The sequence below is a fragment of the Scleropages formosus genome, chromosome 21 (genome assembly GCF_900964775.1).
Source record: "Scleropages formosus chromosome 21, fSclFor1.1, whole genome shotgun sequence".
Lineage (NCBI taxonomy): Eukaryota > Metazoa > Chordata > Actinopteri > Osteoglossiformes > Osteoglossidae > Scleropages > Scleropages formosus.
In genome coordinates, this window is record NC_041826.1 from 18,819,183 (window position 1) to 18,842,639 (window position 23,457).

Consider the following 23,457-nt stretch of genomic DNA (forward strand, 5'->3'; position numbering starts at 1 on the left):
CCAGTCAAACATCCCTCTGATGCGAGGTGCTGTCAGTTACATCGCCGATATCCTGGCGTGTTATTCCGCACACGGTGGTTCAGCTCCTGCAATCTTGTAAGTCTTTTTCCACCTTCTGTCCATCTGAGATGTGGGGTGGGTGGGGGGGGGGGTCAGGGTGTTGGTTCTCTTACCTGAAAGTGACAAATGAGAGGAACCGAAGGGCCCGGGCAGCATCTGAATTACGATTCCACACTGAAGACGGAGAAGAGCGAGGAGATGGGTAACGAGTAGACTTTGGAAGCTGGACAGTGAGTTTCCAGAGAAGGATGGAGAGGCGGAGGAAGACAGCAGGGTGGAGAGACAGCTGAGGATGTTGGGCACTCAGCGGGAGGAGAGGGACTCTGTGGAAGGAGTAGGGTGGAGATGGGAGTAGGGAGGAGGGCAGTGACTCTGGATAGGGGCAGCCTGGGCCACAGCAGCAAAAGGCAGTGCTGAGAACGTGAGGAGAGAGGTGACTGAGCACCACAGTTTGAGCTGCAATTGAATATGACGTGTGCGCTGAGAGGGAAAGGAACGGCCGCCCTCCCAGTGCCAACCGTCACTACCAGCACACATGAAGCGATGCGCGCAGACACAACAGATAAATGGTGCTCTTCAGCTTTCTTACCAACACCTGGATGGACCTGGGGTTTCTCGCAAGGCCTTCCAACAATCACTGATGAGATGTATGAACCCTTGAACGACACGACAGCCACCAACAATCCCGTCGGCTGTGTCACAAGTTCCGTGATGACCGCTTATTGCTGACCTCTGGTACAGAGCGACCTGCGAAAGGGACCAGTGCCTTTGACTCCAACGAGCTTTGACGAGAGGCATCTCGGACCACTTAGAAACAGGTAATATTTGCAGAATCTTTCACAAACGCGTATGTCTGCTTTTCACAGCTGTGTCCTGCCAAGCGCTGAATAGGGCCGCGTCAGTCATTCTACGGTAGGTTAAAGCGGCCAGCAGGATTTATGGAAGGAACCCTCCTAAGAATTAACCCTAATCCAAACCCTAAACTGAAAATGAAACCTAAACCCTAACTGTAATCCTAAATCCATCCCTAACTCTAACCCTTTCCATGGGCAGGGGTGCCAGAGAGGAACTGTAGGTGTGGTCGTGGGAGTTTGGCTCTTCACGTAGGAATTCCATGCTGCAGAAGAAAAAGTAGCCACACTCAAGTCATCCACTTCTCATGGCTCATGGGGTGGTGTAATATGAAAGCACTTAGGATCTGATGCCGTTATCCCATCGCTCAGCCGCAGGGAGGAGAATTCTGGGAAATTCACAGTTCGCTACGGGCAGCCCCTGGGTGCCACTTTCAGCAGCACTCTCGGGTATGCGTTCTCTCCTCCAACACCCCGATGACATCCACTGCACAAGCACGCAACAAAATTAAAACAAGTTTCTTTTTAGCCAGAATACACGTTTTTTAATTAGGCAGAGGAAAAAAAAAAAATGCTTTATAAAACACAACCAGCAAACATCTTTTAAGAGTCCAGCGTATTATGATGTATAGAGAACTTCAGAGTCAAATAGAGTTGTTACATGGGAGTAGGAGCAAATGTCCAGGGGAGTAGGTGGTCCTCTAAATACTACTGTACAGAACAAGCTCCAGGAGGTTACAGTAAGTCAGCTGGAATGATAACTGTTTATCCACACATTAAGTAAAAAAAAAAAAAAAAAAATCCAGAAAGCAGGTCAGACACTTTAGGTGAAGATTACTCAAGGATCAAGTGGTCCCTCTCTGGATGGACAAGATATAAGGACGTGACAAGAATGGTCGCTGTTCTCACCAAGTGCAATGAGAAATAAATGAAGCACACCATGTGAATGCTAGCTAGATTAACCGAGAAAAAATATTAAGACAAGCCAAGGTATAAAATAGATCTTTTTTTTTTTTAGCCCGGATGCGGAGATATATTTATACAAAAATTTGCCAGGACCTCGGCACTGTTTGCAGTGATTGATGTCCCCTGAAGAGCGAGAAGGGAGGCAGCTGGGATCACGTGTTGGCAGCCTTCGCTTTTTGGCCTGTGCAGCATTTTCCACTTTCCCATGTGAAACACGGATGATTTTCAGCCAGAAATGGCACCTTGCGCATCACGCGGGCGCACGCACGAACACACAAGAGCCAATAACACGTAAACTGTGTGGGGAAAACAAGAAACAATTATCGTCCACTGGGCGCATAATCAGTAACGTCACCATGGCAATAAATTGGAATAATCTGCTCTGCAGTCTGGCGAGACAAGCATTCTTAGATCTCTGGAAATCACTACCAACATAGAGAGCCACTCAGTAATGGAATACAATTTAATGTCCAACAGAGAGTACGGTCAATGAGTCCCTGCTCAAAGTGCTCATTACAGCGCAAGCACATCGATAACATGGGTAGAAGCAAAAGCGAAAAAGATGAGATGGTGTGGTACGGAGCCTCAGCAAACGCAGCTAATGGCCTTTTCCCAAAACATTCCTGTAACGATTCCAGAGCTGGTCAAATTTATCGGTTCTGTCCATAAACATCAGGTGAAATATAATAAAAATACAAGAACGTTGAAAGAGTACTATCCCATCAAGACACTTAGTCAAAACTGAATAAGAACCTCTTGAAGACCAGGCAGTTGGGTCATCAGGTGAAGGGACGGTCAAGACTGCGCCATTGCATCTTTGGCACAGGTGGCAGTGATAGTGGGTCGAAGAGGGTGGTGGTACGTGGTAATGGTTGGTGGTTGGGTGAAGGGAGGTGTTGGTGGGTAAGGGGAGGATTTGAAGGGTGATTGGCAGTAGGTGGTGGAAGTAGATTGGGGGCTTCATATGGTGGTGTTCTTGTTGTTGTCTTGGTGACACAAGCTCTCTGCAGATGTCTCCAAGAAGGCCAGCTCTTCCTTGGAGCCATGGAGCCTCAGCACCCTGCTGTCAAGGTCTACGCAACACTGAGGTCAGTGTCAGGAGTGGGGAGAAGGAGAGAGATGAGAGCCATTGACAAAGAACGTAGAGACTGGAGGCAATGTCATGGTTACGCCAAATGGACTTGTAACCTAAAGAGAAGAACCCAACTGTTTTATCTTCCAAGTTAGTGTTGAAGCTGACCAGCTTCAGGAGAACACATACAGGAGTATGTACTGTTGATCTATAAGCCATGTGCACTTGGGATAAAAGCCATCCTCAATAAATAAATGTGTTAAATAATGTATACGGTCTGCAAATGCTTTCAACCTGAACGTTGCAGTTGAGTGGCTGTACGGGTTACCTTAAATATACCTTTCGACTATCTACCATTTGAGGAGAGAATGTCTGTCTGCTGTCTATTAAAAGCATGTGTTTTGCATCATGCTCAACTGACCTATCAGAACTGGCAGTTCACATGAAGAAGTATATTACAAAAGCTGGCACTGAAAGCTGTTGCAGTCGCATGGATGTCAACGGGAGAATCAAAGCGCTGATGTCTTTTGTTTGAAGACCCCATGAGCGTTATGGCACGACCCCTACCGTGAATGCACAAAGTTTGGGTTCATACACTGATGCACAGGCATGGTTGCCATGTGCATCATCGGGAAGTGAGGCAGCCCTAGAGAAAGCACGTGAAACCAGCGCATTCCTCTCAGGTCACTGGGCATCTAGCGAGGACCAAGAGTCTCGTTCTGCATCCGAGAGTCGGCGGAACCACCGCGTTGCTCTTCGTCTCCTGCAAGCGTGCGCTCATGCAATCGGATTGCTTTCTCAAAGCGGCCAGCCTATTTTAGCAATGCCTGAAAAGCACTGTGTCCACAACTAAATTAGATTAAATTCCCCAAAGGATCCGCTTAGAGCGGTCGAGGTCTAATGAGGCGAGCCCTTCGAAGGAACTGAAAGCTCCACTTAAATGTGTCCAGATTTGGGTTTATTACTTGGACAAATACCGATTTTAATGTATTTCATTTCATGTTCTTGATTCAGCTTTGTTCTGTTAATGGATTCCTGTCTACGGCAGATGGTCAGTGTCTTGATTTGTTCTCAGATTTCCCTCCAGTTTGCCTCCATATTTGGTTCCATTCTGACTAGCGGGATGTTCTTCAGAATTACTTTGAAAAACGAAGGGATTACACCATTGCTCAGGGAACTCTGTGAGCTTCTGTACCTATTTTCTCACACTTTGACGTAAACCAACTTCAGAGATGGCAGATCTATTGACTGTAAATGTGACTTAATCAGGGTTGCAGTACTAAAGGTCAAATTAAACACATGGCTTTAAGTTTGTATACACTGGAAATATACCTTCACTTTTTTTTTTTTTTAAATTATGTTCTCCAAGGTGTCAGTTTAGTGCAATGGACACGTTTCTTCTTTGACTTGTGTAATTAACACAGCGCAAATCTCAAACGATATTATACCTTGATACTTTTAAGTATCCTGTCTTTGAGAAGTACAGTAATACCTCGCCCTATGTCGTTTCGTGTTGCGTCGATTTCGACTTTATGTTGGTTTGTTGTTTAATATATATGGAAAAATACAATTTGTCTTCAGTAGGCTGATGCGACTTCACGTCAATTAGCTGAAAATATTGAAACTTGTTAACTTAAAAATCACTTAAAAACAATAAAAAAGTGTAAAATCAAATAAAAAAGTTAAAATGCACACTTTGTCAGAACCTCTTGTCCCATACGGGGTTGCAGGAAGCCAGAGCCTAACCCAGCAACACAGGGCATAGGGCTGGAGGGGGAGGGGACACACCCAGGATGGGATGCCAGTCCATTGCAAGGTACCCCAAGCAGGACTCAAACCCCAAGCCCACCAGAGAGCAGGACCCGGTCTAACCCACTGCGCCACTATACCCCTCAACATTACATTATTTTATATATTTTATTTTAGTCTATAAAATCAATTAAAAGCTTAAAAATAAAAAAATTTAAAAAAATTGTCTTATTTACCTGCCATTTTTTTTTTACTTTTACATTAATTGAAGTATATACGCTTAAGGGGAATGCTTATTAGGGGTTTAAAGTGGATCTAAATCGGTTTTTTAGGGGTTATTTCGTTTTCCGTCATTTTTCGATTTAAGTCGCGCCCTTTGGATCCAGTTAACGACGTAGGGCGAAGTATTACTGTACATATGAATTTTCACTGTGTATTTACCACCGCATTTCAGAACTAGGGCTTCATCATTCCATAGGGCTGGAGGAAATCGATCGCAGTGTGGGACTGCGCACGGCACAGATAAAGCTTAGAAATGGGAGGATGCTTAAAGTGTGCAAAGGCTTACTTTGAGTTCCAGCAGAGTCTGAAGGCCCAGGCACAGCTCAAACCCCTCGTCCTCTGGGAAGAAAAAGGGGAGAAAGCAACTTGTGGAGGCCGTAGACTCGGCTTCGCGTGCGAACCGCTTGAAGGGCTTCGCTCGTCACAGACGTCATTTGCCTCTTGCGTCCAGATAATTCGGGCACGCTCACTAAATTGAGTGTCATCCAAGCCTAGCGCTTGCCTGAGGCTCGGGAGCTTTGCAGGAGGCCTTTGTTGCATGGTTTTGTGTGCTCCGTAATTGTGGTTTCCAAGGTGCTCTTAAAAACTGAAGGTCAAATTCACAGCTTGAATGCGCAGCTATTGCAGTCAAGTTTTAAGTACCGCTGTGGCACGAGGGCGACGCGCGTCCTCCTCTCCAAAGCGACGATGCATAGAATAATAGTGGAGCAAAACAAGGCCAAGCCTATAATTAAAAGAATGCTACTCCTTTCACTTTACTAGACACGTGTTCATTTGTTTACTCTGTTTTCCACTGAATTCTGAGTTCTTTTCGCTGCCGATATGAAGACGTGTGGGGGAAAAAACTCCTGGGTTTGGATCCAAACGTTACGGGTTTGATCCCCACCTCTGGCTGTAGAACCCTTAAGCAAGGTATTTACCCTAAATTGCTCCAGTAAAATTACCCAGCGGTATAAATGGGTAAATAATTGTAATCTTAACACTCCGAGAAGCGTTGGCTAAATGAATAAAAAGTCACGTGAGTTTGCGTGGAAACGTTGCGCCTGTCCATGTGCATGCGTTCTAGTGATACCTTACTGAAAATTTTTGGCTGTTAATTTTTTTATTCATTTCTGCTCTGTCACGCGTGGGTTTCAGCCGCGTGTGACGCAGCAACCTTGCGACGCCCTTACCGACCACATGGGCAGAGCATCGAATCCGCTCCCCACCCAGCTGAAGCTGCAGGTCTGTCACCGTGTGGGGCAGCGTGGCGGAGAGCCGGCGGTCCTCTGCGCCCCGTCCGCACGGCTGAGCCTCCGGAGCGGGCTGGAGCCTGCCAGCACGGACACGCGAAAGAGAAGGGCTGACGCGCCACATGGAAAGAAAACACACACACGCACACACAATGGCACAAGTACGCAGAGGAACAGATACTCAGATTACACACACGTGCTCAGCGCCACCAACACGCACAGAAAGGGCCCGTTCACACCCAGGGGAAGGGGAACACGCACGGCGGAGCGACGCCGAATTCACAGACGGAAGGGAAACGCACGGGGGAAGTGATGCGGAGGGTCAGAGAAAGAGGGGATCTCGTAGTGACATCGGTCAATAACAGCATGGCTTATTAAGCGAGATGTTTCCACAAATGAAGCCGGTCTCAGTTCTGAGCGATTTCCATTGGGTTTAGAGCTGGAATAAACACCACAGCCCTGCTGGAAGATGTTACAGGGATATGGGAAGGGGTGTGTTTCTGTAATAGAGAGCTGGTAGTGTGGTGGTTAGAGCTACTGCCTTTGGACCCAGAGGTTGCAGGTTTGAGCATCACCTCTGACTGTAGTACCCTTGAGCAATGTACTTATTCTGAAATTACCCTGCTGTATAAATGGGTAAATAATTGTGGAGGGATTAATGTTGGAAGTCACTTTAGGGAAAAGCATCAGCACATATGTGTCATTGCTGGATGTGAGCCATATTAGCCCTCTGTCTGTGTGTCGGGGGGGCGCGGCGGGTTGGACCGGGTCCTGCTCTCCGGTGGGTCTGGGGTTCGAATCCCGCTTGAGGTGCCTTGCGACGGACTGGCGTCCCGTCCTGGGCGTGTCCCCTCCCCTCCAGCCTTACGCCCTGTGTTGCCGGGTTAGGCTCCGGTTCCCCGCGACCCCGTATGGGACAAGTGGTTCAGAAAGTGCGTGTCTTCCTTCTTGTCGGTCGGCGGCACTCTCACCCAAGTCTCCTGCAGCAGGTGAGGGAGATGCGGTTGCGCTGCCGGCCCGTGTTGATGGAGGCCTTCACGTCCTTCTCGCAGCACTGCCAGGGAAGGATGTACCGTAACTGAGCGCTATGTAAACACTGTGACGCGGAGCACTGAACAGGCAGGTGTCCAAACAGCGAGAGGCACTTGATCATGCACGCGGCCCTTTTGTGAGTTTGGCATCAACGTGTTTTGTTTCCCGAAACTGACAATTAATTAGCGCAATGACAGCAGCCTCAGGGGCGCAGAAAATTGTGTTGGAACTTGTGAAATTTTTTTTATATGATGTATGGATGAGTGACCCAGTGTAAGTAGTGTATCTAGCAGCGTAAGTCACCGCGGTGAATAAGGTGTGTGGGCTCATAACATTACGTAGAGTTCAGTGGAAGTCGCTTTGGACGAAAGAGTCTGATAAATAAATGTAAAAGAAAATACTGATGTGCAAGTGTAACTTGGGGCGAAAAGGACAAACATTGTTCTCCCCACACGCTTTAAACAACATTTAATGCTACAAAAGAGAAAAATTCATGAAACCCTCAGTATTTAAAAAAAATCTTCTTAGTAACTCTGTTGATTTGGCGTAAAATAAAAAAAAAAAAAAAACATGCCGAGACGTTACTGGCAGCTCGATGTCCTTTGCAATATTGTAATGTTGTGTTGTAGTAAGGGCAGCACGGCGGCGCAGCGGGCGGTGGTGTCACCTCGCATCGCTTCGGTTCTTTGGGTGCGGCTTTGAATCTGACTCGGTATGTGTGCAGTTTGTTTTCCCCATGTCTGCATTGGTTTCCTCCCACATTGTAAAGACATGCAGGTCATTTCAACTGGTGGTGTTAAACTGCCTGTAGGGTGGGCATCTGCGGCTACCCTGCGATGCGGCATCCCGTCCAGGGTGTACCCCCCCAGGCCATGCACCAAGAGATAGGCTCTGGACCACCGTGATCTTGACCAAGCAGAAGTGAGTGCATTGTAATATCTGAGAAACCTGTCGTTAAATTATGACAATTGTTTTTTTAATTAAGGGGGGTGCGGTGGCGCAGTGGGTTTGGCTGGGTCCTGCTCTCCAGTGGGTCTGGGGTTCAAGTCCCGCTTGGGGTGCCTTGCAACAGGCTGGCATCCCGTCCTGGGTGTGTCCCTCCCCCTCCAGCTTTGCGCCCTGTGTTGCCAGGTTAGGTTCCAGCTCACCGCGACCCTGCTTGGGATAAGAGTGTGTGTGTGTGTGTGTGTGTGTGTGTGTGTGTGTGTGTGTGTGTGTGTGTGTGTGTGTGTGTGTGTGTTTAATTAAACGGAGCATCAAAGAAAGCAAACAGCACTAAATGCAATCGTATCGAGAACATGTCGGACGCATATCTGGAAGACTCCGTCCCAAAAATGTCACATACGAATGATATAAATAGAGCATTTGCAGGAACAACGGAAATTCCATTTATGTAAAATTAGATGTAATAAATTTCTGCAAAAAAAAAAAAAAAAAAAATGTCACTCATTAAATATCGTTCAGAGAAACGGAACCACGTTAATCCATTTCATGCATTACTGGCGGCTCGCGTTTCTAAAAACAACGAAAGCGGACCTCCTTCGGTAATTAGTTATGCGGATACACGGACTTTGCCTCTGCTCCGCCGCTGCTTCCGATCTCAATTTCATATGGCGTGCTGTAATCCCTGGGGATCGTCGCATGCCTTCCCATTAGTGTTTACACACCGCTCTCGGCGCGCCCCTAATACGGTGAAATTTCCGTCGCTGTCGCGCATCGACGGCTTTGGACTTTCCACTCCGATTCTCCACGGGAGGGGTTTTAATCAAACTATCCAGCGGCTGGACTGGCACCGAGGTGTCCGTTTCCCTTCGAGTGCACGGCTGCAGCCTGACCTCACGCGGCGCCGGAGAAGAAAGAAATCTGGGCCACGAGAAGTATGACATGAAAGCGGCACCTAAGGCCTGTTTCTCCTCGCCGTCATCTGCTGTTTACATCCCACAATGCCATTCTCCTCAGCTCTGAAGCCTTTTCCCACAGCTCCCAGCGAGACCCTTTAATAACGAAGTTATGCCGATGGGCCACAGGGTCCGTCCTACACATCGTATGGGGAACAGTTTCTGCCCGGATGCCTGGTGAAGCCATGCCTTTCATCGCCGCTTGGTCAAGTGCAACAATAGCATCAGGGGGATTAACTGGGAAAACGTTCGCGTTCACACGTTGTGCTTTTTTTAAATACCGAGGAACAAATTATTTCAAGACGGCTATGCTGCAGATTCAGTAGGGCAATCCTTCAGTGTGTGGAATAGTTTGCTTCATTCATCGATGGGTATAGAATGATGGGAATGGATAGTCGTGCACCGTTCGTTTCGTTCCGACGATAAAAAGAAGGTGTTATCTTTCTTTATAATGTTGTCCAGTGCTTCGAGCAGGTCTGCCAGTTAAATTAACTATCAATTAATCGCAGATGATTGGCCGGTGCCCGCTGTGTGGCGGGTCTGGGGTTCGAGCCTGCCTGGGGTGCTTTGCAATGGACTGGCGCCCCGCCCAGGGTGTTTCCCCTCCCCCTCCAACCTTGTTCCCTGTGCTTCCGGGATAGGCTCTGGCTCACCGTGACCCCAATCGGGACGTTGGTTGGTTGGTTGGTTGATTAATCACAGATAACCCAAAGTCATACAGTCAATGACAAGGACTGCTTTTATGTCCATCAGTCAGCAACAAAACTAAGAGCCATCTGGGCCACGGTTCTGCAGGAATCGGAACATAACGGTCCTCGCGTCCGCAGCAATTGTAACCGTGGATTGAGTGGGCAGCACATGCAAACTGCACTGGCAGCGCACAGGCCCTGGATGAAAATGAAGTGTAGCAAGACCCAAGTGAACCCTCAGTTTGTAGATCTTACAAACTGACTAGACTAGACTAGACTAGAACCACAGCAAATTCCTTGTGTGCATCAGCACACTTTCGCAGTACAACTCATTCTGATTCTGATTCTATGAGCAGAGCGACAACATTTTCTCGTGTAAAGACTAAGCGACAGCAGCGGCTTTCTGTAATTTTAAGACGTTTTTCACATTCTTCTCTCCGTTGGCAGCCTCGCGGTCCTCTCTTTTCGTGTGTCTGCTGCGCGTTCGCGCCGTTTCCTAATGAACTCGTGAACGCCGACAAGTGTTCCGCCGCAGCGAGACGGGCTCCCTCTTGCTTCGCTCAACATGGATGAGTCACAACAAAGTTATAAGCCTCTCTCCATTATGTGCCGCATGTTAAGTGGTGCAGAGAGGTCCACAGAACTGTAGGTTCTGAAGACATCACTCCGCCCATCAATCATAGCACATAGTCTGTTGGCAAAGCTACCCCGCTTCATTCACCGCTGAGTAACGTGGGGCAGCTTCATAGCCATCATCGTTAAACTGTGTAGAACTCGGCACAGATGAAGAGTAAGCCCTGGTATATCATGAAATTCCCTTAACCGCACTAGGGGAACACAGCTGATCCTCATCCAGAGGGTAAAATGTCACGGTGTCCTTACCTTGCATCGGACCACCAAGGCGGCGAGAGGAAGGGATTTTGTGCTGTCATCTCTTCCGGGTCCCTCCTCCATCCTCTCTGTGTCACATTTATTATTCTCTGTGCTCTCCCTCCGCCGATGCTCCTCAACCTTGCTTGTTGCCTCGCTGGTCTCTTCCTCCGCCTCCTCCTCTTCCTCGGACTTCAGGCTCTTCTCGCTGTCCTCCGTGGAGTCGTCCGGTGTACTCTCGCTTTTTTCCTCGGCCTCAGCGCCCTCCTTGTTATCCGCCAGTGGGGAGCGCACCCTGGCTCCGGTGTCTCGCGTCTCCCCCCGCAGCCGCGTCACGTTGCTCTCGAGGAGGCGCCGTTGCACAATGCAGTGCGGTTGCTACGAGGGACAGGTGGTACAGAAGATCTCAGAGAGGGTGGACAATGTCAGCAGCTAAGACATAATAATAATAATAATAATAATAATAATAATAAATTGACTGGTATTAACAAGGAGTCTGCTCATTTTTGCATAGTAGGACTAAAGTCATCACAGGCTAGACGCATACACTTTGATAAAGGAATTAGTTAAATTATACTAGTTAGATTTTTCAAGGTCTAGGGACATTGAATCTTGAGGTGTACTCAAGTACTTAAGCATGTCATTTATTCAGCAAAACGACAAAGCTTCATCGAAGAATCTATTTATCTCTGCTTCGATTGCTCGATCGACGGCGGCACCTCAGTAGGACTGTTGTAAGATTTTTTAAAAAGAAATCAAGTCATGTAAGCCAAAGATGTTATGCTGTCGGGCTTCATTGAGATTGAAATGGTCATCTATTGGGAATCGGGCACCCAAAAAGAGTAATTTATTTCTCAGACAGGGAGTCAATGAGCTTTAAGTGTGAAACAAGGTCAGCCAACGGCAGCAATGTCAGAAACATCAATAAAACCGCAGCAAGACGCCAGCGTCACTCTGAGAAATTTAATTATTGCTCTAATTAATTTAGTGACTTGTAGCCATGCAACGATAGAAGTTCTACCGAACACAAAAAGCAAGCAGACAGAAGATTTGACAGCCATTCATGAGTTGCGCTTGTCAGCAGTTCAATTAGGGTCATGATGCTTCAGGGTGCAGGGTTCAAGTATTGCTGCGGGGTTACGTGTCCATCCCTGTGTTTGTACCCACCAGATGTGCGCAGAAGAAGGCACCAGTAAACCGCTTCCATTGCTCCTGTGCCTTGGAGACCACACAAGTGCTCACTGTCACTCCATGGCACTTTCACCCATAAGGTTTCTTTAAATCCTGTGTAACACCCATGGTTTCTGAAAATGGGCTGCTGGAGATTACTCCTAAGACTAATCCCCAGAGGGAGTTCACATAGACAAATGTTTCTCCACAAGGTCAGAGGTGAGAAGGGAACCCCTCAAAGCAGATGGGAGACTCACAGCCTCGACAGCCCATCAGTCTGATGGCCCCATCTCTGCCTAACAGCTCCCAAGAATGATGACTACCCACTCTGGCCCCTTCCAACTGCTTCTATACAGTTTCAAGTTGTAATGAATACTAACAAAAGTCCTTAACTGCTCTCTTTACTTGAGCTTTGAGCATACAGGGCAATGAGGGCACACCACGAGCAGAAGATAAGTTTGATGAGCAAGTAATGCATGAACGCTGAGAAAATATTATGGAGACACACAAGTATATGCTGGCAATCATACAGTACGTACATGGACACACTCACACACACACATTCTAGTCCACATGCAAAAAGAGGAAAATCAACGTGCGTTGACATCCTTTTAGGAATGGGCTGAGAACCTGATCCGAAAGATTGAGACAAGCTCAACGAGAGCCCAGTTAACTCTACCCAGCCTGGTCATATGAGTCCTGAGCTTCTGTGCCATTGCTTATTCAAACCTGCCTCTCACATCAGTGCCTTTCTTCCCCAAATACTGTCCATTTCACACTAGGGGGGCTCGGTATGGTCAACGTCCCTTTCTCCCACTCTCTTCTTTCTATACCTGCTTTGTAATTCAGTCAAGGCTTTAACCATGTCCACAAGTTAGGAAGAAAAGAGAGGACCAGCATTTGGAAAAAACCACAGTCCTGTTCCCACAAACCCTACAATGGACAGAATGAAGGCTCATCCATGATCATAGTGGTTGCTTGAGCTCCTGTTGAGAGTAAAGATCAGCCGGTAGATACTGGGTGGTTGTTTGGAGAAGATGTGGGTTTTTTTCTGCCCTTCCAGACCAGGAAATGGAGCTCATGAACATATTAGACTTTTTAAATCCCATTATATTGCTTGTCACTGTTAGTACCTTATAATCAGGACACCTGAACATATTCAAAAACCTTGCTTTTTCTACATTGTTTCATCATGTCCTTTTTTCTGCCTTTCACCAAAAAATATGTACTATGCAAGATGAGAATACAAATGAAATACAGAAAAATCACTCAAATCCTGTGCCTTTATACAGCAAAATACTTCAGACATGAATCGAATTCATTTTCACAGAGGTGCATTGTGGGTAAGACAGAATCATGCTTAGAGGGGCTTGAATTACATAAACCTCCACAAACGCAGACCTTGGAGCAGTTCAGCTCCGAGAGATGTAATAAATTCAGATAAGATGGGGGGGGGGGAATAAAAAGTGCTGGAAATGTCATGGTGTTTTTCAGAGAGCAGATAAGCATCCCTCGAAAATGGGAAGTCATTACCAGAAGAATGCCAAGGGCTCTGGCCTGAGCGCTCTTACAGAAGAATATAAGAACTGAAGCTCCGCAGGCTGAGTGAAAATGTGAAGAACGAGGAACTGAGGGGGTGGGGAACAGCTAGCAGAGCAGGATGGTGTGGGAATGGGCGGATGTTGACTTTACGTTCTATGATGTTACATTATCTCAGCAGCGTATTACTAAACTTCCTTCACGCTGAAGTATCACCCTATCCGTACGGCGACACGTTGAATGGAGACAATAGGAAGGAAGAAAGGGGGACTTTGTGATGATGACACAGCGATGACTGCTTGTCACGACTTCCCACCGCGTGCTCATCCGTATGACTTGCCGTCCCAGCCCCCTAAATGACCATGACCGTCACCGCTTTGGGAAGAGTCATCTTCGTGCTCCACCGACCCATTTGTCATCCCACACATACCGTGGTATGGCACAGAGACCGTCGTCCTCGCCGCTTCTCTGTCGTAGGACCTCATGTCGCTCTGAATTAGCGATCGTGGTTTTGAATGAGCAACGTGAGTACTGAACAGGACCTTCTCGGAGCGCTAAGTGCGCAAAGGCGACCAAGGCCAAGGCTGGAGAGAGCTCTCCCTACATGGCACGTCACGGCACTGAGCTGTACTGTCTCTCAAACAGATGTACTGCAACAGCCAGGTTAACCGCAGTACCGCATTTTTACCCTCTTACCACAGTACCCTTTAATAGGAAATGACAGATAAACAACAGCAGAGGAGACAAACCGATGAGGGAATGTGATTGTCATTATTTATGATCTGTTTTCTTAGTGATGTAATTATTCCTCTCGTTATGTAAGCGAAGAGCTGATTAACAGTAGTTATTGTTATTCCTAATCGAGGATGGGAAGGGTGGGGTGCAGTTGGGTATTTTGGCCTGAAATGAGAGCAGTTTAATGAGTTCCGTTTCCCGGAAATCCAGCGGAGAGCAGTCGGACTCCCGCCCCCAGCTCCCCCGCGGCGGGTGCGCTCGCCCTGCACCGCCCCAGCTCTGCAGCCGTGCACCTCACCTCGTAGATGGAGCCCGCAGAGCTGCCGGCGGATGACGCTCGCATCCTGAGGATGGGTGCACGGAGAGGGGTGCAGGGGACCACGTCCACGTACGAAAGGGAGGGGTCAGGCAATCCGGGGAGTGTGTGATGACTAAAAGTGAGGGAGAGGTGAAAAGAGAAGAAAAGGTCTCCGCAATAGAGGTGCGACAGCACGGGCTACGTCTGCTAGAGCTGTCTGGAGAGAGGAACGCAGGTGAGATCGGAGACGAAGACAGAGAGAGGAAAGGGTCACGGAGATGCGGATTTGCCCGTTTCTGATGCGCACTAGAGCTGAATTTGCCCTTTTGCTGTGCTGCGGGGTAAGCCCACGGACCAGCTTCATCACGCACCTTCATTCTCAGGATACACTCTTTCATCTGTGCCTTCGAATTTAATTTCGCATGCAACGTACAGCCAACCCTGCACACATATTACAGGACGTGGCCAGTAAGTCACATGCGCTATGAGCGCACATGAGACAGGATACATGAGTGCGAAAAGAGAAACGCCTTTCTCCCTATTCAAAAATGACATCTTCCCCTTGGTCGTCCAATTATTCTTCTCCAGCCAAAAACCTTTCACAGAGTCTCTTTTCCTCTGCGTTTGGACACCTGAAGCACCGCTCAGCTCTCACAAATGGGCTTTGAACAGAAATTCGGGCCCTTTGTGGTCACTGGTCCCTCTTTCGGTCCCTCTGAAGAGCCTTCTCGTGCCAAGAACGTGACCAACGAGCAGCTCCGAAGGGTCCACAGGTCCACATGAGCTCAGCTGTTTCCTCAGAGTTACATCTACGTGGTCCATTTCACACACTTTTAATTGGGAATAAAATAAAGTAGACTTTGGAGAATGGTGGCCAAGACCTACAGAGAGCTACACCAGGCTGCAGTTCAACATGACCCCAGACCTTTAGCAGAGCAGCAGAGCTCCTATTGTCTGTACTCTGGTTTTGAAGAGCACATTATAAAAAAACAGAATGGAATGGAATTAAATGTCTTTCCTGGAGGCCGACGTGAAGCGAATCAGATACTGGACACAATGACCAAAACGTTCTCTTTCCTCATCCTACATAGAAGTGAAGAAGAATGAAACCAGTTTGTAGCAAGATAACTTTTTACCAGAGGCAGAGGTTGAGGGACCTGAATAATGAGGTAGGTGTGACAGCTGGAAATAAAAATTTGCTTCCTTGTCTACGTCCATGGCTCTCCGGTGGGTCTAGAGTTCAAGTCCCATTTGGGGTGCCTTGTGACAGACTGGCGTCCCATCCTGGGTGTGTCCCTTCCCTCTCCAGCCTTGCGCCCTGTGTTGCCGGGTTAGGCTCCGGCTCACCGCGACCCCGCTTGGGATAAGCAGTTTCAGTCAATGCATGTGTGTGTAGATGGGGCATAGTTCTCTTACACTGACATAACTGGTTTGGATAATTATTTATTTTCATGTGTCCGACAGAATCCTCTCCGTCATTTAGACAAAATGTGACCAACTGAAGTTAGGAAACCTGGGATTTTTGTTCAAAGTATGCGTCAGCTGCGCATTTTTATCAAAAAGAACTGTTTGTTCTTGTTGTGCTCAAGCTTTGAAAAAGTCTTGTCCAAGATTGCATTTGAAAGATAAGTATCCAAACCCCATCATACAGTCAGGATTTAATTACTGTACCCCACATTAGTGTGATGTTCAGCTGAGAGGTTTTCTGAACCCCTCCCCATAACCATACGTGTCCCGTCATTGAGATCACGGCGTTGGGACAGAGGCGGCTCTGCTAACCCAACGATACCCTGGAGCTGCACTGTAGGACTGAGATTCCACTCTCCCTCTTCACTGCTCTCCTCACCAGGTTGAGGCACAAGAAGGAGGCCCATTCTGTCGCTTTCTCCTCCTCTCCGCTCTTCTCCTCTCTTCTTCCTCTTGTCTAACGTTCTCATCGCCCATCCTTTCCTCTCTCCTCAGCCTTACTGCAGCGCAGACTGATTCTCTGCCTCTCCACCTGCTCTCTGTCCTCATCCTTTCACGCGGTGGAGATGAAGGCTGGTTTTCCATTCAGAGCATCACCCTCAGCAGCAACATTTGTGTGCCTCTGATAAGCAGAGTGGAGCTTCATCGGACCCCAAATCCTCCCCCAATATTTTGACACAGCTGCGTTGAGCCTCCTCTACTGCCTGGGTGTTATCTGCCAATTTAAAAAAATTTTTTGCATTAATTCTTACTGTTTAGTGTTATTTTAAGATGTCTGCCTGGAAGAGGGGGGCACGGTGGTGCAGTGGGTTTGGTCAGGTCCTGCTCTCTGGTGGGCCTGGGGTTCGAGTCCTGCTTGGGTGTCTTGTGGCAAGCTGTATCCTGTCACAACGCTTGTGCCCTGGGTTAGGCTTCGGTTTGCCACGACCCCGCTTGGAAAAAGTGGTCTCAGACTGTCTGTGTGTGTAAGACAGTGCTCTCTCTGCCCACTCTGCTGGTTCTCCAGGATCAGCTGCCCATAGTGCATAACAGCCCTGATGCTGAGATTAGGTGGCATTTGTAAGTCGATGGACTTCCCTGAGTGTGTTCAGTCCAAGAGCAGCTCTGGTGCTTTGTCCGTGTGCGCTGGGGTCCTGCTGCTGCCGCCACTCTGTTCAGTGCGTCTCTTCACAAGCAAACCTTTCAGTGTTACCTGTCGTACAGGTAAAGAGAGGGTCCTATAGAGTAACCCTGTACGGTAATGTCATTGGTAATGAGAAGCCAAGGTTGGGATGATTGGTTACATATTATATTGGCCTTCAGTCGAGGCCATCTCGCTGGTGGGGGAGACCGTTTCGGTGCAACTGGTCTCAAGAGTAGAAAGAGGCCCTTCAGTGTAACTTGTGTTATTGGTGGAAAGAGACACTTTTAGTGTGACTCTTCTCTTTAGTGGAGAAAGACCCTTCAAGGTAACCAGTTTCATTAGTAAAGAGAGACCCTTTCAATGTAATTTGTCTTACTGGGAAGAGGGACACTTTCAAGGTCTCTTAAGAGAGGCCGAAACTTCAGGTCTCATTAGCAGAGAGAGACCCTTTCAGTGAAACCATCACCGGCATAGATAGTGCTCTTGTAGGGTGGGGGTTCAAGGAGTCCTGCTCCGGAGCCGGACAAGGACAGATGGAGGGTTATCGCAAGTATGTATAAGCAGTGGTGGACGTGGTCCAGCTGAAGAGAGGGTGAGCAGTTAAACTGAACCAGGTGGAGACAGGAAGGTATGAAGGGTGTCATATCATGGCTCAAAAGACAGCCATGGCAGGAGACTCAGGCATTATGGGTATCTGGCGAAAATGCCAAATGGCAGGTCTAGTTTCTCTTTTTCTTCCTGAGAAAAAGCTTTTGTTCGCTATGAATGGAGAGGTGGCTACTAACAGAGCAGCAGCCCTGAGGCAGAAACCAACCAACAACGCTGTCAGTTACATAAGAGGGACCGTTTTGAAACCGTGACCTGATTCCAGTGACATCATCCCCTGGAGTGGAAAGGAAAAAGGATTATTGTACCTCCCAGCTTTCTTGATCAGCCCATGATGGGAGTTTGCAGGTGTTAGTTACGATGCTCTGTCACGGTCCAGACTCACCCCACAGTCACTGACTGTTACATTATTAATAAGGTACAGCAGCAGTCAAAGGTTTGAGTGCGACTGGATAACTTGGGCAATGCCTGTATGGGACGTGGACTCATTTCCTGAAAATCTAGCAAATGTGCTGCCACTTTTGACTGGTTCAGTGGGGTTGCATTTCCAAAATATTATTGATACATTGATTAGTTGATGCTTTGGTCTAAAACAATTTAAATTCTTACCCAGTTCCAGTTTTGTACCTTAACCAAGGGGCCTACAGTAGGGTTCCTCCTGGACTCGAAACCTTCAGGTTACAAATCGAGGTCCATACCCATCATGCTCCTCCGTGCCCTTCAATAGCTGCCGGTGCTATCATTACGTAACGTTGTTATGTCACAGTTTCAAACCCTCGTCGCTAAAATACCGCGCTCCCACGGACGGAGAAGGTGCGAGAACAACTCTTCGGACATTTCTGCCGTTTTAGTTTGGTAACATAAAGATTAGAGATGGAAAGGCTCTTGTCGTGCTTGTCTGCCTGAGGGCGTCCGTGCCCCACAGGCACTTATTGCTCCGTGATTCCGGAACAATCCTCCGCCGCAATGTTGGCGTGCCGTCCGGGCCGTTTGCGATTCCGGGGCTGCGCTGACACACAGGTGACAGTTGAGCCACCTTATCTGACACAGAGGACCAAGGCAAACACAGGTTGAGGACCCATCACGGGTACGCCGGGTACCATGAGCGATGATGTGATGTTGCCTCAGCAGAAGATCCATCTGCTCACGCAAGTGGGGGGGAAGGGGACGTCTGACAGAAGCTCTGGTTCTTCTCTCAAGGCTTCTCTCCTCCGACATGTTGCTTAGCTGATGCGTTCCAAGCCAAAGCGACTTCCAGCACTTGACCTGTTTATACAGCAGGGTATTTTTTACCGGAGCAACCGAGGATAAGCGCCTTGTCCCAGGGTAGCAGACGAGGGTGAAGCTTCGCTGGCCGACTCCACGTTCTTGATCCCTCTAAGTTGCTCTCTCTGCGGTGCCCTTTCGGACGACTTGAGCTTCTCCGCGGTTCGATTTCGTATTCGCGGGCTGTGCAAACAACGAATGCTAAACACGTGTCTGTTTATCAACGGCCAGGAAGCCGGTGCCGTCGGCGCATACAAATGGAACACCTTCATTAGCGTCAGCGCCGCACGTTGCCTGTTAGAACAACTTCTCACAACGTGGCACTACTGGAATACTGAGAGGAGACGTGGTTTTGAAAATATAATGCAGACCCTGCGGTGCTGAGCTCAACAGCGAATGTACGGTGGGTGGTGGGTACTGGATTGGGCAGTGCATGCGAGTGCCTGTATGCGTGTGTGTGTGTGCGCGCGCGCGCGCGCGCCATTATTCTCACACTTCTCTCAGCGCTGATGCCCCTCCTGTCAAATGATTGACGGAGGAAGGATCAAGGTCTGTTACCCCTGGGACCGTGGCGATCTCAGGACAAAATGCCAGCAATAACTGACAAAAAACATTGCACTTCAGGTTTCCTGAAGGTTAAATAGGTATTAAATGCATTTAATAAGGGGAACCTCAATAAGCAGAAACCAATATATATTTATTACAACATATGTATATTTTTTCCACATATATATATATATATATATGTTTATTTATATTTATATGTGTGTGTGTGCCTCTTTTGCCCTCCGTGTTTAATACCTATTAGCCTTTGGACACATACAATTGTTGAATACAATTGTTGCTTATTCTAAGCTCATTTCTTTCATTATTTATTCTGCGACGAGGAGAATTAACTGAAAACATACGCGGCACATCAGGAAGCGTGCTGAAGACGTATGAAAGACGAATATAATAATGTTACTAATAATATTACTGTAGTGACCAGGGTAGTAGACCAACATCAGCCCGCAAGTTTCTGTGCTACTGCATTAGTGGATTAGCTAAAAACGACGGCGGCAACTGAGCACGGCGGTAATGGAGCGGTCCGGAGCTTGAGAGGCTTGTGGGATAACGTGAGATAATGAGACGAGCCTCCCCCCACCCCCCACCCCCCCACTCTCTTATTGCTTAACACTGCAAGGAAAGCAACTTCAAGGCTCAAGGCTTTCTCTCTCATCTCCTTTTCTCACACGCTCTCCCTCCGTTTCTCCGTCTCCAGCTGCTACCTCCTGCCCTCGGCATCGGGGGGTCGGGGATGGAGGGGGTGTTAAATGAAGGAGCCGTCTATCAGAAGGCGACGGTGATAGACGCTGACGAAATGCTAAAAATTCGTCATTTTAATGCGGTACAGTCAACCACAGCGTGCCGTCATCACCTGCCTGTGCTGCACTGACGAGCTTTAATGGGCCACAGCCAACACTGCACAGTGTGTGCCTGCAAAATTAACAAAAGCACACATGCGTGACGCATAGTAGCAGTCATCTAATTTATTGATGTTACACACACACACACACACTGAAACTGCTTGTCCCAAGTGGGGTCGCGGTGAGCCTGAGCCTAACCCAGCAACACAGGGCGAAAGGCTGGAGGGGGAGGGAACACACCCAGGACGGGATGCCAGTCCATCACAAGGCACCCTAAGCGAGACTCGAACCCCAGACCCCCCCAGAGAGCAGGACCCGGTCAAACCCGCTGCACCACCGCACTTCCACTTCAAGGTTCTACGCTGTCATAAATAACACATTCCGATTTGCGTGTCAGCTGCGCGCTCAAGGCTACATAACGCTCTAGGAAGCTCTTTTTGTTCAGCCGTCATCTTTTGGCGGCGGACTTAGTTGTGACTGAGTTGCGCCTCTTTGCGGCACCGACGGAAGGGAAAGGAAGGCCGCCAGCAGGGGGCGCTCACCAGGTCTTTGGAAGTGCCGAGCCTCTTGAGTCCGTCGAGGGGCAGCAGGTCGGCCGAGTCCTTGTGGGTGAACTGAGTGGCCTGCTTGAGGCGTCGTTGCTGGTGGAGGATGGCCTTGTCCCGCATGTGCAGCTCGCTCTTCTTGGCCTCGCTCATGGCTGCTCCGGTCCCCGAACGCAGTCGGAACGGAGTAAGGGCTCGCAGCGACCGAACGGACAGAGGTCAGTTCGGCGGACCGGTACGTACTCCGCAGAAGAGTGAGCTCTAGGCGTACCCGGTCGTACCCGGTCGTACCTGGCGGTACCCTGTCGTACCAGAGTCTGGCGTAACGGTACGCGGTCGGCACCAGAGACCGAGCTCCGCTACACCACACCAGAGGACAGCGCGCTGTGCACAGCACCCAGGGGGGGGACGGATGACCAGTTCGCTAATGCACAGAGTCCACTCCACTTCATTCCAGTGCAGCCTCAGCTCTACGGGGCAGAGACACCAAGTGCAGCGTTGCTCTTCCCCGAGACGAGTCCTCGCACATGGGCTGTCCCTCGGTCTCTCGCTCCAGCTGGGTGTCACACCGTCGCGGTGACCTCTTCCTCCTCTTCTACCTCTTCCTATTCCTATTCCATGGCCCCGTTTCTGCTCTGCTGCAGTGGAGGGATGTTCTGCTGCTGCTGCTGCTGCTGCCGCTGCCGGAGAGAGTGTTGAAGAGCACAGCAGTTCAGATGGTGCCCAGTTCCCCCTCCTGTCCCTGCTTCGCCTGCACTGTTTGTCCTTGCAGCACTGAGCATACACACTGTCCCTTCCCTCTCTCTCTCTCTCTCTCTCTCTCTCTCTCTCTCGCTCGCTCGTTCCTCTCATTGCAGCCGTCCTCTTCCCCCACCACCTCCTCCGCCTCGGGCCCCCCTCCGCTCACCATACACTCACACACACACACACCCCGATCGCTCAGCCCTCACCTTCTTCCACCAGGTGCGAGGTGCGAGAGCACGAATGGATTAAAAACAACCTCCACCGCCTTCCTCTCTGCAGTCAAACCGGTGGCCCTCACTTCTGCTAAAGCTAATAGCACTGCTGCATCTCGGGAAACAAACATTCCAGCTCTTTTCAGGGGACTTCCTCTCCACCTGCCGCAGCCTTCATGAGTCTTTCGCCTTCGCCGTGTCCCCCCCCCTCCCCAGAGGTGCCCCAGACGTGGGCACAGGCCCTTTCCTATTCCCTGCTCAGAGTTGCCGTTGGGGATTCTTTCTCTTTCCAGTCCACTGCTTCTCCTTCCAAGAGCTGGCAGATGGCCTAATACGCCGCGGATCTCCTGCCCCCCCCGTCAGCGCGTGTGCGGAAGGGTGGGGGGCTCGATGCGTTGAGCTCACCTGTTTGCGTCAAAGACAGGCGGCACCTACGGCATGAGCAACACCTGTGTGCGTCCGGAAGCAGAGCGCGGAAACGGGGCTGGGACCAAAGTATAAGTAGGAATTTAGATCTGGCCCATTAGGGCCTCATCCTCCCCATTTCAGCGTTCCGACGCCGGGCAGGACTCCTGGGTTGGCCCGCCGACACCTGTGCGTGTGGCACGAAGGCAGGGCTGAGTAGCCCGGCAAGTCATGGAGGGTAATGGTTTTGTCTCTTTTAAATATAGTTATGGTCACTGATATGGGGGGTGAGCTTTTAACTTGAATAGATCAAATAATTTATTCTGGATACAATGTATCTTTCGCTTCATGATACCCCGAGTTCAAGCAGAAAGAAGAAATGACTGCAAAAGAAGTAGCTCGATCTTACAGCGAAACCTTGCCGTCAGAAGCATAGCACCATCTGCAGTGTATTGATTCCATCACGTATGTTTCAGGATACGGTACTCCAGGGATTACCATGCTGTTTGTGCCCTTCATTGTATAGCGATCAGCCTGACCACCCCAGCGTATCAATCGTACCTTCGGTATGGGGTTATGTCTTTGACTGTGAAAGGAGAGGTGTCGCCACCTACTGGTAATGGCAGGAACGCTAAGCTCAGAATTCACTGGCACATTATTCCCATTCGTGGCTGAAACAGTGACGCTCCTATTGCCTCTCATCACTCCGAGCAGCCGGCAACATCTTTAAAAAAAATTTAAACGCTGCAATATTTACACCTGAAACAGCAAAGAGTTGAATTTCTACACAGTTAATTACTGTAATGAATGAGCTGTGAGGTGAGGGGGGCGTCCTCTTACAAACCCGGGGTCTGGGTGCCCCGAGAGGCGGTACGCTGACGTGCGTGTCCAGCAAAGCTTGGGCACCTCGTGTCGGGCTGGTCGCTAGGAGCGGGTGGATCTACAGCTGAGCAAACAGCGCCACACACAGGCCAGGCGACAGCCAACGCATGAGTTCATCTGCACCCTGAGCTGTGCCACGAATGTGTGCGTGTGTGTGTGTGCTCTCCCACTGTCACACAACCTCAGCATTCTTACTCCCCACTTTATATATTTTATTCTGTTCAGCTTCAAGCAGAAAGGAAAAAAAAACTGATATTATATGACCATTACTATTATATTATTATCGACTATTATCCTGTATCTCTGTCCAGACCAAGGAGGCCATCTATGGTCTTGGATGGGTGCAGAAGTGCGGGCA

General features: G+C 49.0%; 1 protein-coding gene across 1 annotated transcript; it reads right to left on the reverse strand.

The window, feature by feature from the left end:
• Positions 1-1,445: 1,445 nt before the first annotated feature.
• Positions 1,446-21,667, reverse strand: nrip2 (nuclear receptor interacting protein 2). The gene is made up of 6 exons (XM_018729741.2): positions 20,854-21,667; positions 10,714-11,079; positions 7,184-7,266; positions 6,153-6,292; positions 5,267-5,319; positions 1,446-2,960 (listed from the first exon to the last, which is right to left on the reverse strand). The coding sequence occupies exons 1-6, from the start codon at positions 21,007-21,009 to the stop codon at positions 2,838-2,840; spliced, it is 921 nt and encodes a 306-aa protein (XP_018585257.2). The 5' UTR covers positions 21,010-21,667; the 3' UTR covers positions 1,446-2,837.
• Between the last annotated feature and the right edge of the window lie 1,790 nt (positions 21,668-23,457).